Consider the following 27,939-nt stretch of genomic DNA (forward strand, 5'->3'; position numbering starts at 1 on the left):
TTTTTTTTACCAGACGTCATTTAAAAAAATGAAATACCGTGTCTAAAAGTGATGCTTTCTTTCATGACAAGTATCGTAATAATGTAAATGTTTATTGAATGAGTTAAAGAAGAGATATTTATTTATGGTAGGCAAGAAGAGCCTGACTTTAATACAAGATGTATCAGAGGACTCAGATAACCTTTTATATGTTTTGATGTAGGAACCCTTATACATATATATATTTTTTTATTTTCAAATGATTTAATGCTGAGTTTATTCTCCCTCCACCCAGATGGAAAGGGATGACCGGGCGACTGAAGTGGACATCCTAAAAGAGAAACTAGAGAAAGCTCAAACTCAGGTCACAAAAGCACAGGATGAAAAGGACATTGCCAATAGAGAGTTTGAAAGAGCTCTTGAAAAGTTTGACAAGTATGGCTTCAGTCTTCATTCTTTGTATGACCAGTTACTGAACTGCAAATTAAAGTCAAATTTTGTGCAGAGGGAAATGAACCCTTCAGAATGTTCCTGATCACAATTTCTTTTTGTATTGTATCAGATATATTATAGTATAGCAAACGAGACCCCCCACCTTTAGTTTTGATTCTTCCACTGATGGATTTAAATGTAGTAAATACTAGATGTCACTTTGAAATTAGTCTCTAGTTTTATTTACTTTTTTAAGACTGAAATACAAATGCAAAGGGCCTACTGTTGTCATTTATGTTTTGTAAATTCATGTTATTACTTAAATGAAAATTGAGAAAAAAAAAACACCTTTAATGATTATCTTGTATGTATTTTGTCAGCAGCCTTCTTTATTGATTGTGAGCATGTATAAAGAAATGTATATTCTTTACTGGTGATGTTAAATCTGTTATTACCTGAAACTGTAGTAATGTCATGTAGTACCTAATGTTTTCTCTGATAAAGGAGACGAGACGATGTTACGTTACGTGAGTGACGTTGATAAGACTGTTAATAGAATGTATATTGACTATATCATAGCAATTCACCTCAGAATGTAATGTAAGGTTGCATGACAGTTAGTATAAAATAATTACTGTTATTTATTCAGCCACTGATGCATTTCTCTTTGACAATAGGTCCCAAAGTGAGAATTACCGTCTACAGACTCGACTAGAATCCGCACAAGCCGAACAAGAACGCCTTCAAGTTGAGATCGAAAAGACCCAGATCCAGTTCAACAAGATCAAAGACGAAAAGGTCAAGCTCCAGGAAGACTTCGACCGCGTCCAGGAGTCCTACGATCGAGCCAGTTTTCAGTGTATGAGGGCTAAAGAAGCCGAGGAAAAGCTAAAAGAGGAAATAGAAAGATTAAATCTAGATTTGACGATCATTAAAGAGCGTTATGATAAGACTTCCGTCGAGCTCCGTCGTGTAGGCAGTGAGAAAGAAAAGTTACAAAACGATGTTGACCAATTGACGTTTGAACTGGAAAGAGCTCAGGCTCAGTATGGAAAAGCACAGAACAGCCAGGAAAAGAACCAAGAAGAAATTGCGCGCTTACAAATAGAGGTGGAAAAGTATAAGGACAAATACGAAAGAAATGCGTTGGATTTGTCCAAAGTCAGGAACGAAAAGGAAAAGTTGCAACAAGAGTGTGAAAACATTCAGGCTGAAATGGACCGGGTATTGGTGCGCATGGGTAAATACCAAGACAATACAGAGAAGACGAAGGAGGATTATGAGCTGTTGAAAATAGAAGTGGAGAGAGTAAAAGACAAATTAGAGAAGACGCAAATGGATTTCGAGAGAGAAGCGATCATGCGGGAGAAGTATGAGACTGAGGTGACCAAACTGAAGGCTGAAATGGACAGAGCAGATCAGCAAAGAGGTAAATATCAACTTGACACTGAGAAAAACAAACAGGACATTGAGAAAATCACCAATGAAAACGAGCGGTTGCGTCAGCGGTATGACACGAGTCAGATTGAACTCCAGAAGGCGAAACTCCTCAACGAGAAACTCACTGAAGAGGTGGCAAGCCTAAAATCCGAGATCGAAAAGGGCCAGTCCCGAGTGGGAACTTACACTTCCAGTCAGGAGAAATACGAGGGCGATCTCGAGAGAGCCAATGTTGAGTTAGAGAAAGTGAAGGAGAAGTACGAGCGGTCTCAGATCGAGGGAACCAAGTCACTGCAGAGAATAGAAAAACTCGAGAGTGAAAACGAGAGGTTAAAGAGCGACTTGCAGATGAGTCAGAATCAGCTCGAGCGCTTCCTCGCCGCTCAAGACCGTAATAAGACCGAGGTTGAGAAAACCTCCATTGAGGTCGAGAAACTTCGCGATAGGTTGGACCGCGCCCAGGCTGACATGAACCGTGCTCAGGTCGGCAAAGAAAAAGCGGAACTTGAGGTTCAGAGACTAACCCACGAAATGGAAAGATCTCAGCAACACATGTCAAAATATCAGGAGAGCAATGAGTCTGCGAAGATCGAGTTCGAAAGAATGTCGGTAGAACTAGAGAAGTTACACGAGCGCTTAGAAAAATCTCAGACTGAACTCAGAAGAGTCACGGATACGAAAGAGAAGCTCGAAACTGAAAATAAGAAAATCAAGAGAGATTTAGACGAGACTAAGAATATGGTTACCAAAGCTAGTGATTATCAGCAGAGATCAAATACTGATCTTGATAAATGCAAAGAAGAAATCATACGACTGAACAAAGACCTTGAGAGAACCAAAGATGAGTTAAAGAAAATATCGATGGAAAAGGAACGGTTGAATACTACCCAAGAGAAACGCGAAAAGATGATCCCGAAATTAGAAACAGACCTAAAGCAACTGACCTCCGAAAGAGACCAGTTAGTTAAGCAGTTAGAGAAGTCACAAGATATGCTCCTGAAGTTCCAACAAGAGTTGAAACAGGCAGAATCAGACCTCCAAAAATCAAGGGACGAAAATAAGCGTATCAAATCAGAATTAAACAACACGACTAAAGAGATGGAACAGGGTGCTAAAGACTTGTTGGAAGGCAGAGAGAAAGAGATTCAGAGAGTTTCGGGTCTGCTTTCCGCCAAAGAGAAGGAATTCAATGCGCTCCGGGCGGAGGCTGAGAAAGAAATCCAGAGATTGACACAAGAAGTACAAAAGGCTCAGCAAGCTGCACAAGCCGCTCAGAAAGAGGCAGGACTGATTCAAAAGGAGGCCGAGAAAGAGCTTAAGAACCTGATTATCCAGTTGCAGACCAAAGAAAAGGAACTAGGGGTTATGCGCAGCGAAGGCGAGAAGACGAGATTGCGGGCGGAAAAAGCTGAACGCGATGCTTCGGAAATGTCCAAAGAGGTAAAAGAATTTAGTAAAAAAGGTGAAGGGGAAGCAGCCAAACTTCAGCAGAGTATCACCTCGGAAAAACAGAGGGCTGACCAAGCAGAAAGAGCTGTTCAGGAAATGCAAAAGCAAATGCAAACACTTGCACAAGAAAGTCAAAAGCTTAACCAGCAAATACACCAATTAACCTTGGAAAATCAACAACTTACAAAACAGTTAGAGCAATTAGGTCAAGCACAACAACAAAGCCAAACACTGCAAAAACAAGCACAGCAGTCACAACAACAGATACAACAACAGGCACAACAAATACAGCAGCAAACACAACAGATACAACAGTTACAACACGAGCTTCAACAAAAACAGCAACTCTTGCAAAAACAAAGCAACAACCCACGGGACAGTGCAGAATTGCAAAGGTTAAAGGCTGATTTGGACAAAGCAAATAACGAATTGAAGAATTCTTCTGTTGAGAAGCAAAGGCTTCAAAGCCAACTCGAGTTGCTGGTCACGGAATTGGAAAAGAAACAGGTCAGTTGGGGGAATGGAGGGACCAGAGATACATACTTACTTACTTACTTCTTTCATTTATGTATATAGATATACATACACAGTGCATATCACTTCGAGACTACTCGGGCGTGAGAAAGTCATTACACATTCACTGAGTACCCCATACAGTATCCGTATACACATCGTCCGAGTGCACATCTTTTACCCTGTTTGAGCCATCAGTGGTCTTTGCAGAAGATCCAAACTGTATTTGTAATTCAGGTTTGGTGTCTTACTATTAGCCCAATACTGTCCCTTTGAGCAAAGGTACTTATTATTGAATGGAGTCTTTCGCTGAAAAAATGCTGTTTGTTTTCTATACTAGCTGTGATATATATTTCCTTTTCCATAAATTTTTTCTTGTGTTACATAACTGAAAATATAAAGTACAGCGAAATATATATGATATTTTATATTTATATAAATGATTCACTAATAAACATTAAATTCTCATTGGTTTATAATGCTGTCTAATAATTTACTTGAAAAACTGACGAAACCTGTATATAAATCAATTTTTGTAAATAAGAATAAGTTAATTTGTGTAAATATTCAAATAATCAATTGAGGGTTGCGCTTGCGACCCCACTTTCTTTATTAATAATTGTGCAGGACTGATTTCGTAAAGCAATTATCTTGTACAGTGAATTAACACAGTTTGTGCTCTTCTTCTTAGCATTGCTGATGGAAGTCTGTTTGCATCATATCCCTCCCTTTGTGTCATGTTCGTGATTGTTTTGATGTACTGTACATAAAAAAAAATTTTCAATGGGCACTCTTTTTTTGTCTTTTTTTATTTTTTTTAGATTTTTTGCAGTGATTATTTTTTTATTGTTGTGCAATGCTCTGGTTTCTTTTCATTTTCCCCCAATTGATTTCTTCTTTTTTATTTTATACAGTGCTGATTGCAGTAAGAATATTTTTTGATTAAGGTGTACAGTACCGTGTTGCAAATATCACCCTTACCCACATTAGTGTTGTACTATTTCCCCAGAGGAATGTTCTCTGGTGGTCAAGTAAGTTCTGTATGTCAGCATGCAAGTAGCATGAGTTTACTGCATAAACGATGGTAGCATATATTCAATAACATCTTCTCTTCAGATTAACATCTGGATTACTAATGTCAACATTAACATACAATAACATAACTAGCACATTCTGGTACTTTTGATATTTTTAATGTTTCTGACTGTTTTATACTAACTACAAATGATATTGTATCTGAATTTCTTGCAGCTAAAATTGGAATCAGTGAGGGATGTCCTTGTGTGTTCATTGTGCATGATAAAAAGTCACTGTCTAATATATATACATGGGAATCCAAGGGTATGTTAATTTAACATACCATTTTTTTCATATTACTGGACATTCTTCTGCATTTCTTATTTAGCTCGATTTGCACGAGGCCAACCAGAAGCTACAGAACGGAGGACGACCTGGAGACGACTCACAAGCGATTAAACGGCAAATGGAAGAACAAATGAAGGTGAGAACCCGGGCAGATGTTATGAGAATTTAGATATTTTCAGAGGCAGATTGATTTTAATGTACAGAGGATGCTGTGCAATTTGAACCGGAAAGCTTCAAGCAATGATGATATGCATAGCAGCCGTAAAACAGTTCACGTGTATTTTACTGATATATTTATATTTTCATATATGTTTCTGTTAGTATATAACATTTTTATTATCTTTTCCAATAACTGGTCTCCTCTTTCTGAATTTCCGTTTATCTTTTGTGACTGCTTTCAAATGAGCACCATATATCTTGGAAGCCTGGATTTCACGTCAGAGCCCCTTGTAGGCTTGTCCCTAATGAATTGTGGTTTATAATAATAATAATAATAATAAAGCTACATCAGGAATGCAGTAATTTTATTTTGTGAGGCTCCTTACTTCACTGTCTCATTTGCAGGTGGTTGAACAGAAGGTGAGAACACTAGAACAGAGGAACAAGCAACTAGATGATAGAGAGAAATCTCTTGCTGACTTAGATATACGTTTGAACAAGAAGAGAGAACAGCTTGACCAAATGGAACAACAGCTAGCTAAGGTACATACATTATTCTTTTAATAATACTTTGGAAGTGTCTGTGATTAAAGAAGCTCATCAAAATTCGTGTCATAGCCAGCAGGATTTGCCTTTGTATTGTGTTATTGTGATAATTTATTGGAAGATCTGTAGTATCTCCTATTGTCTTTAATAAGAACACATTCTTTCGAAGCTTGATTCAAGTCAGTGGACCCTGTAGGCATGTTCCATATGAATAGGGGTTTATCATCTAAATAATAATGATTATGAAGGACGAATGATTTGGAAGCAGTTATGTTTCTTTTTGCGATGATATATTTATATCTGTGTAGACTATTAAGGGATAGATCACTACGTAAAGCTGTAAAGTTGGTTAACACTCCAAGGATATGTTCATCAAGAAGGTAGATCATTCAGAAACCAAATCCTGGAAAATGTTCCTATGAGAGCACTTTTTGAGAGCAAACAAACAGTCAGAATGTAAGATAAAAAAAAAGAAAAAAAAAGATAGATTTAATGAAGCCGAAGTCCAGAGTCATACTTGAAGTTTAAAGGTCAAGAAGGAGTGTAACCCTGGTCATAACTTTTGAGACTTTATATTTTGCAGGAATATACTAATAATGCTGATGTACTGGTCAGGTCAAAGGCATAGTTAGATGTCAAAAGTCAAATAAGAGTACACATTGTCCAGATATTATGTAATGTAACTTTTGAGGAAAATGTACATTTGTATGGGGAAGGATAGGAAGAATTGCTTGTGATCCTTCAATGCTTCGAATTAATGCAATTTTGCGCATATGAATGGTTGAATAAGTCTGATATTATGTAGAATACATTTTTTAATAAAATCTATACTTATGACTTTAATTTTCAGGCTCATGCAGCTGATGGAGCGCCACCTTCAGAGGCCAACAGACAGTTATCAGAAATGAGAAAAGTCCTCGGCGAGAGAGAGAGAGACCTAGAAAAATTACATAAAGAACATGAAAAGTCAAAGACAGACCTGATGGCCGCACAATCAGAAACTGAAAGGTTACTCCAGGTTATGCAGATGGGACAAGAGGAGCAATTTGCAAAAGACAAGGCAATAAAGGATCTGCAAGAGTAAGTGAAGTTTTTCTATATGCGTTTTATCAAATCAGCTAAGATTTGTTGATGAAAGGAGATGTTCTTTCACGGTTTTATTAAAGTGGAATTCGGTAGTTTTTGTATGAAAGATGGTGTTAAGGAAAATGATGAATTCTTGAAAATTAACAGGAAGTTAATTTTCTTGATACAATTCTTATCCATTATAAACTAGATGCACTTTCAGGTTGTATTAAAAACGGTCCTCGACAGTATATATATATAAATAAAGAATAGTGGTAAAGGAAAATGAGGCATCTAGTATTGCAACAGAAAGTTATTTTTTTAATACTATTCTTTTTTATTTTTTGGTGAAAATAGCAGTATTTTCAGGATGTATTAAAATAGAATTCGACAGTATTTTTGTGAAAGGTAATTGTAAGAAAAATTATATAGCCATTATTAGAACAGGTTAATTTTATAATACCTTTCCTGTTCAGTGTTTGTTGAAAAGAGGTGCTCTATCAGGTTGAGTTAAAATGGAATTCTGCATTATTTCGACAGTATTTTTATGAAGGATAGTGGTACAGTAAGGAAAATTATGCATTCAGTATTATAACAAGTTTTCTTATGATTACAATGAAGGGGAATGCAATCGTTTTTGAAAGAAAGCGGTAAGGAAAATGATGTACTACATAACCAGTATTATAACAGGAAACAGTATTTCGACAGTATTTACGAGTTCTAAATGAAAGATAATGACAAGGAAAGGGATGTCTCCAGTATCATAACAGGAAGTTTATTTTTCTGATACCCCTCCCATTATTCAACAGCCAAATAAAAGCCATGGGTGGTGGCATGGGTCCGCCGAAGAAAACTGTAGCTTCTACACCAGGTACACCAGCCAAGATGGATGGGGTACCAGCAGCCTTATCGGCGCCCACGGCCGGGCAGATGGCAGCAAGCGCGGCAGAAAAGGCTGAGAGAGCGACGGAAGCCGCTAAGGCCACCCTTGAACAAGCGAAAAATGTTGCTCAGGTAAAGCCCTGTCCACTCCGTCTCCATTTCCATGCAGTATTGTTGCATAAGATTTCATGATGGAGAGGATTTCGCTCACTCATAAATAACTTTCTGTTTGTGCAACGTAACTGTGATCATGGTTTTGTTTTGAGAGGCAACTGTTGTACAAAGAATCATCTCTAGCATGCACATCTCTTAGTTTTCAGAAATGGAGACAAATTGATTCTTAAACTGTGAATAATTCATTTCTTTGTCTATAGCTCAAGAAAAGGTTACAGGGATATGAGATAGATTTTATGAAGAGTTTTCAAGTTTTTTGATATATGAAGTCCATCTGACATAATATTTGCTTCCAAAAAATGTATTTTTCTTTTAATCTTTTATTGCTGACTTAGTATAAATACAAATGTAAAATAAGACAAGAATGATCATTATCAGAGCTTTTAAGGATAATTCGAGTATGGCTTTGACATAAAAAGTATCGTATTAGGTTAGGAATTAATGTATTGTATAAGTGATAGACACAAATAGTTCTAGGCTGCTATATAAAACTGGGTAGAAAAATTTAGTTTCTGAGAAGTTTTCTGTTCTTAAATGTGAAACATAATTTTGAGCTCTGAACTGAATCTGTGGATATGGATTATTTAGCTTGCATATAGCCAGCTGTGATTACATAATGCTAATCTTATTTTCCAAGGCTGTAGGAGTCATGTACTTAATGAATGAGTTCATTTACGACTTAGTATCGTAGAGTAGTGCTGTGTCGTCAGCAACAGCATGGTTAATGTTGTCTTACTAAATATTCCAGTTCCTTCCTAATTTGTGCAGCATGAAACCTGGCCCCCTGCTTTTGTGAGAAATTGGAAAATTGATCTTTTAAGTACAAGAAGGTGTTAGCAGAGCGACTCAGACTGAATAGTCTCTCTTTTTCTTTTGGTAAAGATTCTGAAGAATGCAGGTTTAGTTCCTCTTTTAAGCAGTTTCACAGGTTCTGAGAAAGGTTTGTTTTGCCTTATGTAAAGGTTTCTTTATGTTATACAGTGACGAAGGGATAATAGACTTTTTACCATAAGATTTTATCAGCTTAATCAGCTGGATAATTTTATCCCTTGAAACGGGAAATTTTAAGATGTATCCGTCAATATGATTTCAAAATATTTTACAATAAATTTGTAAAGGGTTGGAATGCATCTAGTAAACAATGGGGTTGCTAGGGTTAGAACATTTTCATAGATATAACAAAGAGTCAGTGTTAGGTGATGGTATGAGGGTAAGATGGCCATATGGAATCTAACACAGTGTATGGAACCTAGTTTGAGGGGAAACAGGTGAATGAAAGAAGGTTGAAGGGGCCAGGTGCCAGGAGATCAACGCATGCCGCTGTGTATACTAACCAGCTGTCTTTCTCTCTCTCTCCCCCTGCCTGCCTGGTCGGACTGCTGTTCTCATCACACTGCGTCGTCTATATATTCCGCTTCCCCCAAATTCCAACGCTCTCTTGCCCCCAATCTCCGTCTGTTACGCTTTATTTAATCGTTTCATTGTCTCCTCCTGCGTGTGGGAATTTAACTTTGTGTTTTATGTTCTCAATGCATTTTTTTCTTTTGTTTTCTGGGTATTCGTGCATATCTCTGTATATGTCAAATTCATTATTATCATTCATTTGATTTATCTCTCACTCCTCCTCTCACCTTCATTATTTTCTCAAACTGATCACTGTTAATGCGTAAACGCGAATTTGGAAATAAAAAAAAAATCTGTCATTCATATTATGATCTGTGTCATCTTTCAAAATCTCCATCTTTTCTTCTCTTCTCTTCTCTTCTTCTCTGCTATGTATTTGGTTATATTTGGTATTTGATTTGTATTCTATAGCCCCTTCAAAACGCAGCCTCAGGGTTTAGTGGACTCATGAAGAGCTTTTTCTAAGTGAAATAATTTGTATTATGATAATCCTGATAATGTTTGGAGACTTAGAATTAGGTGGAAGTTTGTCACAGGCAATAAGTATTACCTGTGTTGTTGAGTTGTTATTGTTGTTGTTGTAGTTTCTGAAGATAATTGAAGTGGGGAGATACTATCGATTAAGATATCATGACTTGAGTGCCCCATGTACGAGATTCTATGAATATTTTAAAGAGTTTAAAAAAAAGTTTTCCTGTTCCATTCTCTCTCAATGTGCCTGTGCCATGGATTGAAAATTATAAAAAAAAAAACGACGAATATCTTGTTGGTTTCTTGTTGAACCTCACATATAAAATGAAAGATTTGTAAAAGTTCAAAGTAATTTAGTTATGAATTAATCTATTTTTTCTATTTTGAGTAGCTTTATTTGATATTTGTTCACGAATTGCATTTTACCTTTCTTTGCCCACCTTCTGAACACCGAACCAAAATACTGTCCTAAACCAAACTACTGTACCCGATTGGGGTTTGCCAACCTCTATCTGAACCCTGCTGCCAAATCACTTCAACTGCCCTGTGCGGAAACTCTTCCACTTCCACACCTATGATAACAAATGTGGGAACATTCGCTCCCCCAAACCCCCTTCTACCTACTCAATTTGAAATGGTCATTGTGTGGGCATAACCAACTTCAACTTCAAATGGGTATGTGCTTAAAAAACATGTAACATCGGTTTGGAAACCCTTCCCTTGTTGCCACAATGGTTATTGTGATCATGGTTCTCTAAACCTTTTACGAAATCTCACACTGCGTAAACAATGTAGCCGACTGCCGAAGAGCTCTCATGGTCAGATCACCAAGAAATTGACATGCTCGAGTTGGAAGGTCGTCAGAGGGAACACAAGTTACACATTGACCAGTTGAATGTGGACATCAAGCTGAAAGATTCGTTGATAAGCAACCTGAGTGATGAAAACATGAAACAGAGAGATCGCATCCAGGAGCTGGAGGAAGAAATTCACTCGTTGGAGGAAGAGCTGAAAAAGAATGAGAAAATTGAAGAGCTGGAAGAGCTGGTGGTGGTGGTGAAACACAAGAATGAGAGAATTGAAGAACTCGAGGAAGCCCTGCGACAGAGTGTAAGGATTGCGACTGACATGGAGAGGGAGAAGAGAGATGAAGAAGATAAAAAGAAGGAGATAACTGAAAAGGTGAGTGAAGTTTGTAAATTGAAGATTATGTCTGTTTAGTTACTGATTATTTTACAGCAGTAAAAACTTCCTAACTAAGCTGCAGGTAAACAAAGTTCAGGTGAAGATATTACCCTTTTGTGAACTTTTGTTTTTATTTATTGTTTTTGTATATAAGAATATCGTTTATGATAGTGTTCCATAATTGGTGGTTTGCATCTAAGGATGAGGGGAATCTTTTAAATCATTGACTCTACAGCTAAAGATATGTTGTTTGTAAATACTTTTTGGAATGCTGTAAAATAGGAGACAAGTAATTCAACGAGATATATCTTTAACCGTTAACATGCCCTGCAATACAGTTCCTGTCCGCTTGGAATATGAACTGAACCTAGTTGAATATAAGCTCTGATAGGTTGTATATATACTCCCTGTTGACTGCATTCTTGTAAATTAATATTTAAACCTTACACGTTCAGTTAAAGCTGGGTTATTTTACTGTTTGATAAAAAGCCCACAAACATGATAAAAGGTGTATATATAGGTTTATTATTTGCTCATCGTGTCATAAAAGACAAGCAGTGGAAATCTGTATTGAATTATTTAGAAATATCTTAGAAGTTGGTTTGTATGATTATGAAGTTAGTTGCTTTTTTATTTATCATACTGTGGTAAATAGTTCAGAGAAAGATATTTTACCATCCTTAGGGAATATTAATTGTAATATAAATATGTGAAGATTGAATTTTCACAGCCTAGAAAAATTTTCTGTTCTTTCTAACTTCATTCACGGTTAATTAGGACCAGCTGAAAATTGCAATGACATAACAATTCGTTGAAAGAAAATATTTTAGACGATGTTAAAATCAAGGATTTTATGATGGACTGTTTCCATAAAAGAAGAAGATGATGATTAAATTTTGGGCGGCCCATTGAATCCTTTCTAAGTAAATATTTGTTGCCATTCGAGAATAGATCATTAGCTCTCAAATGTTTGATTTTGTTGGAATTTCAGACAACCCATGAAAATGCTGCTGTGTTCTATAGTTATATAATTGTTTATTTGTGTTAATGTATCTTTTTAGAAATGCATTCATAAATTCAACCCCTGTTGCTTTATGTTAGCCTTTATTCCTGTTTGGGTAGAGTTACCAAGGTCTGAATTTTATTCAGAAACAGGCACATTGATTCAATTAGTGGCAGGTATACTTCCCTTGTTGTGCACCTCAGTGGCGTGGTTGGTATGGTGTTTGCGTCTCACCTCGGTGGTCGTGGGTTCGATTCTCTGCCGTTCCATTGAGGAGTGAGAGATGTGTATTTCTGGTGATAGAAGTTCACTCTCGACGTGGTTCGGAAGTCACGTAAAGCCGTTGGTCCCGTTGCTGAATAACCACTGGTACCATGCAACGTTAAAACACCATGTAAACAAACAAACAAACTTCCCTCGTTGTGAGGATCCTGTTGATCCCCAGGCTGTATCTTGTCATTTCTTTACTTTTTCTCCTTAGGTTCAAATCCTTTGATCAGCTCTTTTATTGTCCTAGTTTTTCAAAAGTGATATCTGTTTACTTCTGCTCTCAGTTTCATATTTTACTACAAGAGCCAGTGCAGTGATCATATATACATTTAATTTTTTCCTCTCTCTCCTTCCTCCATGACAATGGAAGTCGAGCATTAAGATTATAAGTTTCATTATTCTAAAGTTTCAAGTGCAGTTTGTAACTTTACGTTGATGATTGTGTTACAATAGTAGAAGTGTTTTCCTGAAAATGCCTCGATTTTTATATTAAGTTATACTTATTTGTAGAAGTGCTGATTTTATGGTCGAAATACAAACGGAACTTTTGCCCAAAGTATGCTACGCACGGGTAAGTACTATCTCAGAAGCAAATTGACACATATGATAGTTTACCGTAATAGCTGCCGTTTTCTCTGTTTCAAACTGTCTAGAGAAAATTATGCAGGCCAGACTTGTAAAATGACAAAATATGACCACCTCGGTCTAGAAGAGAAGTTTTTGGCAATATAAAGACTAGTTATTAACCAAAAAAATTGTAGGCTTATTGTAATTTAATGATGAGGTATTGAGAAAACTATCTACAATCATCTAATAAACATCGTGACTGACAAATAATATAAATTTAAGATTTATTTTAACTACTAGTGCTTTCTCCTAAATTTTTAATCCACATTGAAAATACGCACAGAAAATCAACTTTAGATTAGGCTAGCAATAGGTATTTGCTACTCTTACCGAAAAACAGGATTTCCCCTTGAAAAGGATAACGTTTCACTCGGCCCTGGATGGTTGTCTATGGTTTGATGGCTTTTAGGATACCTATAAACAGGGGCTTTTGTAATTGGTAGATTTTTGCAACTCTTGTTTGTAAGTGATTTGTTTGCAGTCAATTAATTCTTAAAGTGATGATTAAATATTGGTCCCTGGTACTAATGTCTGTGTTGGTTAGTCAGAAGTATTTTGTTGTAGATTTATCCATTCTTATCTTTAGTAATTAAACGGATAGAATACAGAACTATCCATGGCCTACGGTAGCGAGCTTCTCTGTTTATTAACCATAAACACTTTTATATAAACCGAAGTCAGGAATAGAGAATGGTTGTGGTAGGTATGTAAAAAGACTATAAGTATACGGTACTTGGACAATAAACTTTGCCTGTTATCAGCTAGCTAAGACATCATCCTTCTGTTGTAATTACTGAGACTTGCCTCATTGGTAAGAGGACCCAAGTCTAACTTCTAGTCATGGTTAGAACGGTTTGGATACATTTCGAAGCTGTACAGTGGTACTTTGTATGTCAGATGTGGACGACTGCAGCTGTAAATAAGGAAAGGCAAAGGGTTATCACTCTGATATCTGAATGTTACCTTAAAAATCAAAAGGGTAACATCTGGAGTCGCTCCCTCTAAGAGCGAAAATATTTATTTGTGTATGTACATATTCATGTACATTCAAAGTTAAATGGATGAAGAAAATAAGGGTTTATAATATGAGAATTGTGATTCTTTGAAAAAGAATCTATTGGAATCAGAAAATCCCCAGAAATTCTTTACCAAAAAAGGTATTTGTAAGGATGAAACCAAGTTATATATCTTTCTCCACACAACTGCTCTACATTGGTTATCAAGATGATTTCTCATTTTTTTCAAAGGTGATTTTTTTAAAGAAAATTATACCTATGATAACATGCCATTTTATGAAGGTTTCCGTCTTATGACATATGCTTGATGAGCAGGTTAAAATGATCTTGTATGTTTTTGTACGTTCATGAAACATAAGACAAAAATTTCACAATTTCTTCTCATACCCGAATTCCCTTTCAGCTGAATAAACTTGAAGTCCGGTTAGCCAGTGCCCAAAACGCTCAGAATCTTCGCTGTACTTCTTGCCGTCCATTAAGGCACAAGCTGTCGCAAATTGAGTCTCGATACAATAGTTTGATCAGTGAGAGGCGGCATCACCTTCAGGAACTATTTGATATGAAGTGAGTGTCACTGGTTATGGCTGTTTATGAGTGTCTGTAGGAGGTAGGCTTGCTGTATTTATGAATGATGGCATGCTGAGGGGAAAGTGATTACGTAGTGGGTGTGATTAAGAAAGTAAAACAAAAAAAAGTATATTGTGAAGTAAATATAGATTGTATCAAGTTCGGAAATTTATAGGTTAGGATGTGAGGCATAGTATTTATTTTAGATATCATTTTCTAGGAAGTCGTACCTTCGTAATTTTGGTAGCAACTTAATACAGTGCTCTGCAAGAGTTTTGGTAGCTACTTAACATAAGAGTTCCGCCAGTTCAAAGTGATTGAATTTTGGATATACTGTACATTATTCCCTAATTATAATGGCAGTGATTAATTACTCTCTTTCAAGGGAAACAGAACATCGTAAATTTGTTGCATATTCTTCACCTTTTGAGAATGTAATTTTGGTTCTCGGTAGATTCTACCTGGTCTTCGCCCTTAACCTTTTCTCACTTTCAGGCACGAGGCATTGACAGCTGCGTTGAGTGAGAAAGACGCTCACTTGGCGCTGCTGGAGGTTGGTGGCGTGAGGTCTTCCAGAGCTGCTCAAGAGGTGGAGACGCTGAAGAAAGAGAGGTCGAAACTGTTGGATGCCATCAACCGTCAGGTGAATAATGATGTTCCGACAGTTTTGGATACTTTGATGGATTACCTTTAAAAGGATAGTACTGTCGCATTGCTTATGAGTGAATTGTCATACTTTATATAGCATCATAAGTATTTATGACTCATTAAATATTTGTATACTTGGAATTATTTTATACTTTATTTAGAATTATTCTGTATTTAGAATTAAAAATTATAATAATTGATCACTGAACTATTTAAAGTATAATAATTTAATTATTAATAATTGAACATAAAAGATTGATGGTTACTTGATCAATATATATATGTATTACATTACCATGGAACTTTACTCAATAATTTCAGATGGTTATTATTGTTTACTCGTTAATCTTTCGTATAACTGCCAAGCTAATGAGTGCAGTTACAACTGCCAAGATTTATTTTGGCCTAGGCAGTCTCATACTTACTTAATGGCTATGTAGCAAATTAGAATCAACGAAGATATATTAGTTATGGTAATGAGCTTGCAACATTAATGGATGTTTTCATAAATGAAGCAGTAGAGTGGTCATAACTAAATAGTGCAGTTTGTTTTCCTCCTGACAGTTCCATCTTGGTAATGGGTACTGTAACGAAAATCTGTTTGGAGTTTGATGTAATGTGACCGTCTGCAGCGACAAAGTCCATTCATATTTCATCTATTACTATATACTTTGTATTACTGGACTTGCAGTGGAAGTTGCAAATTTCAGTGCTCAATGATTTAGCGCACATTTTTAAATTGCCTCATTATTTCTTGCAGCTAACATTAGTTTTGGTTTGCAGAGTGAAGATCGGGTGAGACTCTGTCAGCAGTTTAATGCCATGGATATGAAACTGGATGATCTGAAGTTGGATTCAACGCCACCTGAAACTCCCCCACCTCAGCAGGTAAACTTATTAATTGGAATATTTTTCAGCTTCCCAAATGCTATTATTTTTTAGCTGTATAGAACGTAATGACTAATTTGATAGAAGTCTGTGTAGATTAACTTTTTCATGTGAAATGTTGATCTATAGATGCACTGATCTACATTAATTCCAAGGATGCTACCACACTTTCCGGTGGATCAAAAATCATATGAAAACTAGAGGTTAAATTGCATTGCAAGCTATAGTACGCTGTAAAGATAGGTATTTTTTTATTATATATTGTAGGCCTAAGGAAATGCATTGCAAGCCATGGCAGGCTGTAAAGATAGGTATTTTTTTATTATGTATTGTAGGCCTATATTATTATCTAAGGAAATAATTCACACCTCTAGTGGTCTGTTAAGTTACGTAAAACGTTTTCACCTGACGTTAATTTAACACGAATTCCAGTAGACATTCTTATCAATTGGTCGAAGTAAAAACGTTTATGCTCTTGTGTATGTTTACTTAAAACAGCATCGTCGTCATAGGTCTGGTGCAATGAAAATAAATATATTTTTAATCCATGCGTGGCATACATTTATATTTATTCTAAAAAGACTCCCTATTACAAGTGCAAGTAATGTGAACTTGCTGATGAGCTTATAAATATAATAACAATGAATGCACTGTCAAATTTAGCATATAGTTTGTAACTATGTTGCTACTGTTTTTGTTTAGAGACTCTGTTGATTAACATTAATTTGGATATCTTTTATATTTTTATTTTGATTATTATACATATAATCAGAAGGGATAGAAATGATTTTGGAGTTAAGCGTTTATTTGTTATTCCTTATGGTTGAGGACATGAGGATTTCAATGTGTTATTTTTGACAGAAAAATAGGGCTGTTGAATTTTCTTATTAGCACGAAGTTATTTGTGTTTCAAAGAATTTCAAGAAATTTCCACTGAAATTTACCTCCATGAATGATGATTTAGCTTTGTTTTCTTATATCACATATAAGTTGGCTTTTGAAATTATTTGGAGTTAGAAGAACTTTTCCTGTGCAAAGGTTCTGTACGTATATGAAAATTTATTTTTTTTAAATGTTATTTTTTGTATTATTATTACCATGTTTGCGTTGGATTTGCTTAGTTTAAAATTTTTACTGTTTATTTTCTGTAGAGAATATGGGATATTCCAGTGGATAGACAAATTCTTATTTCATGAGTTGGGAAGGTAAGATGCTTTGTGCCAAGTATCGTTGAAAGTATAGAAAGAAATGGTTAAGAGGACGAACTAATTCTTGCAGCATATAATTAGGAATATGTAAATAAATAGCTTCACCAGAGGAAAGGCTATTGCATTGTCAACTAGTCTGAAGGTTTTATTATCACGCCCAGGCAATAAACCACCCAACAATGTATTTGATTCCTTCATGTTAGGTTTCTAGGCCATGATGATAACTGCGGCTCTAGATATATACAGAAACCAGGTAAAAGCTTTCTTATACCATTGCCATTCTCATGCAAAGAAAGCAAACTTTCATTATACCATTATATAGTACTTCTTCGAATTCATTATTTGGAAATTGAAGACTGTGCAAAGAATAAAGATAAGTGGAACAAATGGAAGAGCCTGAGTAATTTAATTTGATCTTGTGTATATTTGAAGTTTTATTTGTCCATTTAGAATAGGTTCGTAATAGGTGGTCTCTAGTTTGATGGCCAGTAATTACACTGCAAAACTGATTGTTGGCTTTTGAAGTCCCCTAAAGGCACAGTAAGAATTTTGACCACCTTAATTACATTATTATTCTGGAATTTACATTTTATGTGTGATAATGAAATTCACTACCTTAAAATACTACCGTTACTGTTCTCTGGTCTATTAAAAGCATGGAGGGTATTACTTGAGACTCACGGTTGCTGATATTGTCATATTTTCAAGATTCAATAAAGCCTCCATTTCTACACTTATATGGAGATTAATTTAAATAAATTTTCAATGGTGTTAAGTTGATATGTCCCACGAATCATACACTGAAAGAGGGATGATTATAGATCTTTTGTAAAATAAATTATGGTACTATATATAATTTTTCAAATCCATATATTTTTTTATGACATTCTCTCTCTCTCTCTCTCTCTCTCTCTCTCTCTCTCTCTCTCTCTCTCTCTCTCTCTCTCTCTCTCTCTCTCTCTCTCTCTCTCTCTCCATTAGAATATCAGAATGTTTGTCTTAAAGGAATTGGAAGAAATTAATAGAATCATAATTATTTTATAGTCATGATATTAAAACATCTGCCACCCTAGGCACTACTGAAGGTTCTTTGCAGCATCCCTTCGACCCATAGCTGCAAACCATCTTTCAGTCCTTTGACTGTACCTCTGTTCATATTGTCTTTCTTACATCTTACTTTTTTCACAGTGCAACTGCGCAGTTTTCCTCCTGTTACGCCAATAAAACCTTCTTAACTCCGAATTTTCCTTTCAGCGCTGAATTATCTCATAGGTTCTAGTGCTTGGCCTTTGGCCTAAATTTTATATTTTAGTTCTAATTAAAACGTCTGCACACATTAAAACATCTAAAGATTTTGCTAGATATTGTTTCCATCATAACATGCTTAAAACGAGGATAATGCTTTTGCTTGATTTTGTTAAATGATAGATTACATCGAAGCATTTTTATGGCTCGAGTCCTTATGCTAATCATTTTCAGTAAAATTTAATTCAATCAAATATGTTTAACTTATTCATTGTGCTAAATATTTTTGATATTATGCTAAATATTAATTATGTGACTTGAAATTACCAAAGGAAGTAGAAATTAGAAGCCTCAAGAGAGAATTTGAATCCATCCTGTGATTCAGTTGAATACAATCAGAATATTCTTCATGACATTTCTGAATGATTTATTATTATTATTATTTTTTCTATCACAGTCCTCCAATTCGACTGGGTGGTATTTATAGTGTGGGGTTCCGGGTTACATCCTGCCTCCTTAGGAGTCCATCACTTTTCTTACTATGTGCGCCGTTTTTAGGATCACACTCTTCTGCATGAGTCCTGGAGCTACTTCAGCCTCTAGTTTTTCTAGATTCCTTTTCAGGGATCTTGGGATCGTGCCTAGTGCTCCTATGATTATGGGTACGATTTCCACTGGCATATCCCATATCCTTCTTATTTCTATTTTCAGATCTTGATACTTATCCATTTTTTCCCTCTCTTTCTCTTCAACTCTGGTGTCCCATGGTATTGCGACATCAATGAGTGATACTTTCTTCTTGACTTTGTCAATCAACGTCACGTCTGGTCTATTTGCACGTATCACCCTATCCGTTCTGATACCATAGTCCCAGAGGATCTTTGCGTGATCGTTTTCTATCACTTCCTCAGGTTGGTGCTCGTACCACTTATTACTGCAAGGTAGCTGATGTTTCTTGCACAGGCTCCAGTGGAGGGCTTTTGCCACTGAATCATGCCTCTTTTTGTACTGGTTCTGTGCAAGTGCCGGGCATTCGCTTGCTATGTGGTTTATGGTTTCATTTTTCGTATTGCACTTCCTACATATGGGAGAGATGTAATTTCCGTCTATCGTTCATTAAACATATCTGGTCTTGTGCCGCTGTTATCATTCCTTCAGTTTCCTTCTTTAGCTCTCCCCTCTGTAGCCATTGCCACGTGTCATCGCTGGCTAGTTCTTTAGTCTGTCTCATGTATTGTCCGTGCATTGGTTTGTTGTGCCAGTCCTCTGTTCTGTTTGTCATTCTCCTGTCTGTATATTTCTGGGTCTTCGTCTACTTTTATTAGTCCTTCTTCCCATGCACTCTTTAGCCACTCGTCTTCACTGGTTTTTAGATATTGCCCCAGTGCTCTGTTCTCGATGTTGACGCAGTGCTCTATACTTAGTAGTCCTCTCCCTCCTTCCTTTCGAGTTATGTATATCTGTCCGTATTTGCTCTTGGGTGTAGTGCTTTGTGTATTGTCATATGTTTCCTCGTTTTCTGATCTATGCTGCGGAGTTCTGCCTTCGTCCATTCCACTATTCCTGCGCTGTATCTGATTACTGGCACTGCCCATGTGTTTATGGCTTTTATCATGTTTCCGGCGTTGAGTTTTGGCTTGAGTATCGCCTTGAGTCTCTGCATATATTCTTTCCTGATTGTGTCCCTCATCTCTTGGTGTTTTAATTTATTATTATTATTATTATTATTATTTTATTATTATTATTATTATTATTATTATTATTTGTAAGTGCTTGTGGCCTTATACGTAATGGGAAACTGTTCATAGTAATGAGATTAAAGATCATATTATAGTTTACTGTGAATTTGGTATTTCAAAACGACAAATGCTTAAAATTCAAAATATCGGTTAGGTGTCAATGACGTTCTCTCTCTCTCTCTCTCTCTCTCTCTCTCTCTCTCTCTCTCTCTCTCTCTCTCTCTCTCTCTCTCTCTCTCTGGATTTCAGGTATTTATAATGTACGTACATTGTAACTTTAACAAAAAACTAATGAGTATTTGCTTGGGGGGGACTGTACAACACATGGTAGGTATGTTATCCATCTTCTTCATTCAACTATGTATTTATGCTGCAAACAAACAGCATTATCTTCTCTGTGTTTTGAAACAGCTCTTGTGGGAAAGTCTGCTGTCTGTTCGGGAGACCTTGTGTGCATGAACCGTGATATTCTGTACATGATTTCTTGTATTACACTTACTTGTTGCACACACTCCTTCAACCTATTTTTTGTTTTTTTTTACCATGAGGTTTGTTATATTTTTCATTTTTTAACGAGACTGTTTTTCCTGCAATTTTCTGAGCTTGTATACCTCAAAATATTTTCCTCCATATTTTGGAAATACAGTATCCTGGATGGATACAACCTCCGAAAGTAGTCCTGGTAGGCATTTTCCTGGATATTTCGTACTTACATCTAAGAATTCTCATTAATATAATGATTTATGAGACCATCTTCATTTAAAAATTACGTTTACTTAAGGAAGGTCGGTTTAGTACAGTAGAAAAATATAGGGAAAGTGTAACTGTGGTCAGTAGGATTAACAATTAATTCATTAATAGTGGTGCATGTTGTGAAGAAAACTGGAGTTGTTTTTCCATAAATCTGGTCTCTGTCTCAATACTTTTTTCAACAGAGATAATTTCATTATTATATTGGCTCTATGTTTTATATACGAAACGTATGTTTGTAGGTTTTCATACCCCTAGTTCATTAATATTCTAGAATTATTTCTTTTACTCTGCGTTAGAATGAAAGAAACATTCATATGATTACAAGAATACTCATGCATATTTATATCATTATCTTACAGGCCCAGGTTGGAAATAGTCAAACAGAAAGAAATAGAAGCAAACACATTTTCTTTTCGTTCTCATTAACACTGAAGCCTCTCATGGTGACCCCACAAGGTTGAAGTTACAAGAATGTTAATTTGAGCTAACTTGCGTAATAAATTAGTGGTGTTCAACATTTGTACGATACGTTGGTTTATGACAGCAATTAGACATCATTAGTGCTGGGCAGCATTAGGGTGCTATTTAGCGTCTCTTGAAGCATATCATTATGCAAAGAATATTATCGCCACGACTTTTTCTCTTCACAGGATAGTAACTCTTCTGTAGAAGCAGCCGACGATGGACCTACAGCGCGAACTCAATTATAGTAGACAGTGGTGAGTATCTAGTGAGTAATACTGCCATTAAAGAGTTAAATCTCTCTGGTGCCTTTTCTTCTCAGGTATATACTGGCATTGTTTGATTTTCTTACAACGGAATTTGTTGTTATCTGTCAGAAATTTTGGTTAGTGTACGCAATTTAAAAACATATTATTAGATACAAGCTCAAAATGTTCTGGCACTGATGACTGTACTATAATCATTTGCTTTTATATATATATTTTTTTATTACTAGTGACCTTATTGCACTAACTCTAAAGATTATAGGGCATTTGTAAATCTATTTTATACTTTATAATAGGTTTATATGCCATATGTATTTATAAATTTTCATTTGCTTAAAGGAGTAGGGTTAGATATGTCCAGTAATGCATGACAGTGCAAGTAAAGATTTTGTAAAAATAAAGATTTATACCCATGTAACTTTATAAATACAAAACGTTTCATCGAATTTGCTACAATACCTTTAATATTCTGTTCACAGAAATGAATAGTCCACTGCAAGCTTCCTAAACAATGGCCTTAGCTGAAATGTGTGGTATCTCATCACACATGTTGGTCGCAACATCGGACATTCCATCACTCAATGCTATGACACAATGTTTCATCATGAAGATTTGAGGGTGGGATGTGAAACCTTTGGTTTGACCTTCATGATGAATCTCTCGTCCTTCTTCGAAAGCGTCCCTTCAACCTGCATCTTCTCCCGTTAAAAAGTGAAACATCTGTCTGTATCCTGCCGTGTCCTCTTGATAAAAAAAAAAAAAAAAAAAAGAAACGTGGATCATCGCGTGAAACTTCCTTTACCCAGCTGCTGCTGCTGCTGCTGCTTCCCTTTACGTGAAACATCTTCTCTGCCGCTTCCTTTTTAAGTGAAACATCGATGACCAAGTCGACTGATTGATTTAGATACAATTAGTTTGCTGCTCCTACTTCTGTTGTTTAAGGAACTGTGAATATATATATACTATATATTTCCTTTACATTTCTGTCTGAAATGACATAGTTGGAAAGCTAACACGTAGCCATGTATTACAGAAAAGTTCGAGATATTTTGCTAGATGTATCATTTGGCTGTGTTGACCAGTATCGATTTATTGGGTACTGCGCTCTTCAGATTTCGAGAATGTTTTTATATCAAGAGCAGACTCTTCAGTAGTGAAACTCAAGACATTAATATCAATTCTGTCAAAGAGCTTTTTAATGCTTCCATTTTGTGGCTTGTTATGATAGTGAAGTAATATCTGATATTAATCATAATCATTACACTTCTTAATGTCTTCGCTGATGGAAAGGTAAAGATTTCAAACTGGAGACTTTTGGATATTGAAATTAACATAACTCAACTGATGCGCTGTTTGCAAGAGTCCGGGAATGAATCAGTGTAGAAATAGTGTCACAGAATTATTTAGGATATAATCTAACATTTTCAGGTATTAGAGTTGCCTCCTATAACTATGGAAACTGAGGATTCACTTTTTGTGAATGAAGTCAAAGAAAGATCTTGAAATTTAAATCAGCTGTCTCTAGTTGAGGTATATTTCACATAGGAAATAGTGGTGATACTGAACTGTACTGTTTTGGAATTTTCCATGTGTGGCAGCGAGTCATTCAGCCACGGAGCCTACGTATTAACTTTGAATCCATGATAACGGTGATAAATATGATGATTGTGCCCAGACAGTGAAGGTGGAAGAAAGTGGGTTAGTAATATTAAGTGATTTTTTCTTTTGGGCAGGACTGTAGTTGTTCCCGAGTTGTAGTTCGTAGTCGTTATCCCCATGGTAGTACATATCATTGGTAGTCAAGGGTCAAGGATATCTCTTGAGTGTCCGTGTGACTCCGTAGTCGAAGTCCTAAGTGGTGTTCTGTCTAGTGGTGTCGTCACTGACTGTTCCCTCTCCAGAGACGGCAGCAGAGTTACAATCCCCCCCCACCCCCCACCCAACCCCCAGCCCCGATAATGTTGGATAGAGTGATTATGAAAGTCCTTATAATTTATGAACATAACTACAGCCCATCTGCCAAGGGTGGACATAGAAAGGAAAATTGTGTACAGTCTGTATTTTCTGTATGTAAATGTATATAAGATAAATCAGTCATAGTTAGCATGTGTTAGTCTGTAAATTTTAGCATCATTTACCATCAGTGCCGTTCTGATGAAGGGGCTGACATGGGCTGCATCTGACAGTCACACTGCAAGGTCACAGAAGCCAGGCATTTGGCCTTGCAATCAAAACATTAACAACCGGAACTCAAAACATACTATATGTCTCTTCAGAGACATTTCATGATGAATCCCCTTTCAAGCCCCGGAACCTGTGCTTTATGATGAAACTAAGAAAAAAAAGAAGGAAAATTGTATATTATTTGTCTCATCCAAGGTCAAACTGCACTAAAATGGAGGCACAAAATCAAAATGTAAAATACCGAAATGAAAAGTGATTAGCAATGTTGGCTTCTGTCAACCCCTCCAGTACCTATGTGCAATGCAAGTTCCGGGGATCAACATGTAGGACATGTGGACAACACAATTCTCTCCTCCAGAGTATAAAAACTGCCAATGGATTTTTCCTTATTAAAAATTTTGAGACTTTTTAATGCATGATAATATATTATGCATCTGGTGCACTCTTCCTGAAAGAATTATACAATCAGTGAAGGTCGTTGTACATAAACCAGATTGTCTAGTCATTGTGAGCGGTTGTTAGCACCAGTTATCCTTCCCTTGAAATTTTTACTAACTTCTATACCTTTATCAGGTGTTAGTCACGGGTTTGCAACAGTTCTTGTGTAACAAAAAATATAAACTAAAGCATTTTCTCTCTCCATATACCATATAGATTCAGAGTATCGGTTTCTAAAGTTCTAATAAATTTCGAATTTTTTAATCAAATATTCACATGACGAATATGAAATGAGTGTGTGAGCATAAGGAAAGTAGCCCTCTAGTAACTGATCATCAAAAATTTGTCAAAATGATATTTTACATGCTTCTTGGATCCTTTTGAATAAGAAAGATATTTCCTGATAATTTGCACTAATGATGAACATTTTGTAGACGGTACTCAACACAGTAGCAGGAGTGACCAGTGAATGGCAGAGTTTTCAAGGAGTCAGGATATTGTCAGCAAAGCCAATGTCTAAATTCTTTGAAGTCCAAAGACTTGAGGGGCATAGCATCACAACCACTTTCTCTCTTTCTCTTTCTTCCCCTTTCTTGTATCATACCAAAAAATTGGTTACATTCAATATTTAAACGGAAGAAAATTGGTGTTCTTGAGAAATAGAAGCCCTTACGCCCTTAGGTTTCGTGATAGCCTAGAGCAAAGGAAAAAGGCTAAGTTCAGAAACATAGAAGTTACTGATGTTATTTTCAGAATTATTTACTCTCCTTTACACTCACGAAAAGTCATATCACTATTACATTAGTTTTGAGATGAACTTATAACGCAGACAATACCGACATTTAGTCTTGTACCTTTAATGTAAATATTTACACTTTTAGTGACCTTTTAGTTGTGTTAACGGAATTTCTTCCGAAAGGATTTTCTTTTCTTTTTTCGGGAGCGGAACTGTTGTAGTCTGTTCATATCTGCACGCACACTCATAGTCAACCTTTCAACCTCTACTAATAGAATATCTGAGAACTTGAGTCTTGGAGTTTTTTAAAAGGTACTAAGTTATGGGAGAAAAATTCCTGAAGAGATTGTCGTTTCTCCGTCAGTCTCGATCATAGGAATACCAGCGTGCTACTTATATATCTCACATGTAATTACAGTTTTGGTAAGTCCATTAACACATAATATATGCTATGCCAGTCTGAACTCGAGAAACATCCATGTGACTGATTTAATGCTTGAATGGTAACTAAAAGCCAAAGTGTAACTCAGTTATTGATGAAACAAGAGAGGTGTGTACAAGGTTGCAATGCAATTATTTTGAAATTAAGTGTAATTCAAGTGACTGAGCCATTGGCTAACACATACCCTGCCTCATGTATATACTCTTTCTCCTGTTGTGCACATTGACGTTTATATACCTTTCCTAATCAGTCAATTTTCTCTTACATATACAGTCTTTCATGTGCATATACATCTACTAACATCTCTTCTTCATGATTGCTTTCAAATGTGTGTGTGTGCACACCTCTTTCTACATGCATGCACATAACCACATTGCATTTGCAACATTCCCTGAGTGCACATTTGTGTGATTTGGGGGCGGTGTGTGCCCAACAACATCCTCAGTGTATCCTTCCAGTCCTTCTGAGCCTTGCAACTAACTATTCTATGCTTCTGACTGGTACTTGTGACTAGTACGTCTGGTACTTCTGTCTTATCACCATCGAGTGGTACTCGTGGCCCCATACCTTGCATCTTTCGTGCCATTCTGTCTGAGTGTCTGGTTGAAGGTATAGATTCTCAGTTGTGTATATACTGTGTATGTGCACTGTGTAGTGTGTATACATACAGGTGTATATACACACTCTTGTATTTTGGGCACAAATGTAATATTTAATGTAAAATATATATGTGTAAGGTCAACACTTTATGAAACAATTTGTTTTGTGTGCCTGTGATTTCTTAATTTAGCATATCCCCTCAGTAGGGTCTAGTAGAGACGTGTTATGAGTGATGAGCGACAATGGAAAACTTACTACGTATGTGCTACAGTGAGACTGTCTATGGCATTGAAGGGTGTGTCCTCACTTCACTTGAAGTTGTGTAGTCATTGCGATTTCCAATCCGACGAAAAATCACAGAGTTGTAAATTTTGTCTCACAAATTTGTAGAAATCGGCATTGCTCTGAATTGGTGGTATCAAGTACTGAATTGTGCCATCTAAAATAGAAATAGCATGCGGTATTTATGTGCATCACAGCAATGAAAAGAATTTCTAGAAAAAAAAAGTGGGAATATGTATAAGCACAACAACAAGTGTCTAGAAAATAGATAAAAAAAGTGGGACAGATATTTATGGATTTAAATGATCAAATTGAACACAACCCCTTCGAACTGAAGCCTATTCAAATTCACATGTTAGCATCACTGGAGTATGTAGCATAATACTGTATTGTGTTTCTGTGGAAGATAGTTTTAACCCGCATGCATTAAGGTTGAAAATCACTTGTTGTGATGACAATAATTCAACCCTAGTGGCAGCTGAGGATTAGCACTATGTTCCTTCGACCCACATGGAATAGGACATTTCCCACAAGGTACTCTAGTGTGTTAGTATGTTGTGAATGCTTTCTATGGTGGTCACTGTGCAAGGTTTATTTTTGTGGCAGTGATATTATGTGAGGAATATAAGAAAGTGGGTGCATCTAGAATATAGAAAACACTGTGTACATTGATTTTAAAGACAGTGATATAGAAGATTTATGAATCAGCGGATTATCGTGGACAGTATCTGTACTACGTATCTTATCTGGACTGTCATTGATCAGCCTTTGGGGTGCCACGTGATGTCAACTTTGAAGTCAAATAGGAAATGTTAACAATCCTTTGAAATTCGAATGAGTTCTTTGATCGTACTCTGTGCCATTCATTGGTGACTCCCTTTCCTCTGCCTACATGAGTTTTTTGATAGTTCAGAATAGTTCATTTCATGTGGTGGTCCAGATGCTTGTCATGAGAGTGAAGAATCCTTACCAAGTAGCTATGTTGGTGTCTAGCCGCAAGTTGTTGTCTTTTCTTGCCCTCCCAACTCCCTCTTCTTTGACGTCATGTCCAGCATGTTGAACAATAAAGTTGATCTTGCAAAAGAATGGGTGTTTCCTTTCCTTGAGTCCAGTATGAACACATTCATTTATCTTGTTATCAGAGCCTTGGTGAAAGATAGTGCTCTGCCCATTTATCAATATAATCAAACAAACGATATGCTAATAAATGAAAAAAATTCGTTTTTTGCGATTCATTTAATTTGTTGCCACCACTCACCCCTTCAGCTGTTTTCACAGGAATCTTGAGTCCAAGTTTTCAAATTGTTAGTTTAATTTTTTTTTCTTTGTGGACTTGACGAAATAGCTCCCTGCCATGTTTGAATGAAATGATTTAGAGGAGTTTTTCATGCCATTTTTAACGTTTTCGCAAAGATAACTTTGTACAGTACAAAAAGAGGCCAGCAATCAAGATATTTCCCAGCAGGATGATCAAATTAGAGGAGTTCCGTTTGAAGGCTTT

The 27,939-nt window shown here is 36.3% G+C and overlaps 1 protein-coding gene across 14 annotated transcripts in view; it reads left to right on the forward strand.

Annotated features, from left to right (window-relative positions):
- The window catches only part of LOC135196336 (trichohyalin-like), a 515,728-nt gene extending 488,204 nt beyond the window's left edge, over positions 1 to 27,524 (forward strand). For 12 of the 14 annotated variants that reach the window (XM_064223089.1, XM_064223084.1, XM_064223091.1 and 9 more), the window contains 12 exons: positions 275 to 414; positions 1,089 to 3,807; positions 5,219 to 5,314; positions 5,743 to 5,880; positions 6,734 to 6,963; positions 7,758 to 7,962; positions 10,675 to 11,061; positions 14,384 to 14,544; positions 15,043 to 15,190; positions 15,979 to 16,083; positions 21,679 to 21,747; positions 22,236 to 27,524. In XM_064223089.1, coding sequence (XP_064079159.1) covers positions 275 to 414; positions 1,089 to 3,807; positions 5,219 to 5,314; positions 5,743 to 5,880; positions 6,734 to 6,963; positions 7,758 to 7,962; positions 10,675 to 11,061; positions 14,384 to 14,544; positions 15,043 to 15,190; positions 15,979 to 16,083; positions 21,679 to 21,738 — 4,389 coding nt within the window. In that variant the 3' untranslated portion in view covers positions 21,739 to 21,747; positions 22,236 to 27,524. Of the gene's footprint in view, positions 1 to 274; positions 415 to 1,088; positions 3,808 to 5,218; positions 5,315 to 5,742; positions 5,881 to 6,733; positions 6,964 to 7,757; positions 7,963 to 9,819; positions 11,062 to 14,383; positions 14,545 to 15,042; positions 15,191 to 15,978; positions 16,084 to 21,678; positions 21,748 to 22,235 lie in introns of those variants that run through there. The other 2 variants (XM_064223095.1, XM_064223096.1) reach the window with 2 other exon arrangements.
- Positions 27,525 to 27,939: the final 415 nt, after the last annotated feature.

This window comes from Macrobrachium nipponense, chromosome 17, assembly GCF_015104395.2.
Source record: "Macrobrachium nipponense isolate FS-2020 chromosome 17, ASM1510439v2, whole genome shotgun sequence".
Classification (NCBI taxonomy): domain Eukaryota; kingdom Metazoa; phylum Arthropoda; class Malacostraca; order Decapoda; family Palaemonidae; genus Macrobrachium; species Macrobrachium nipponense.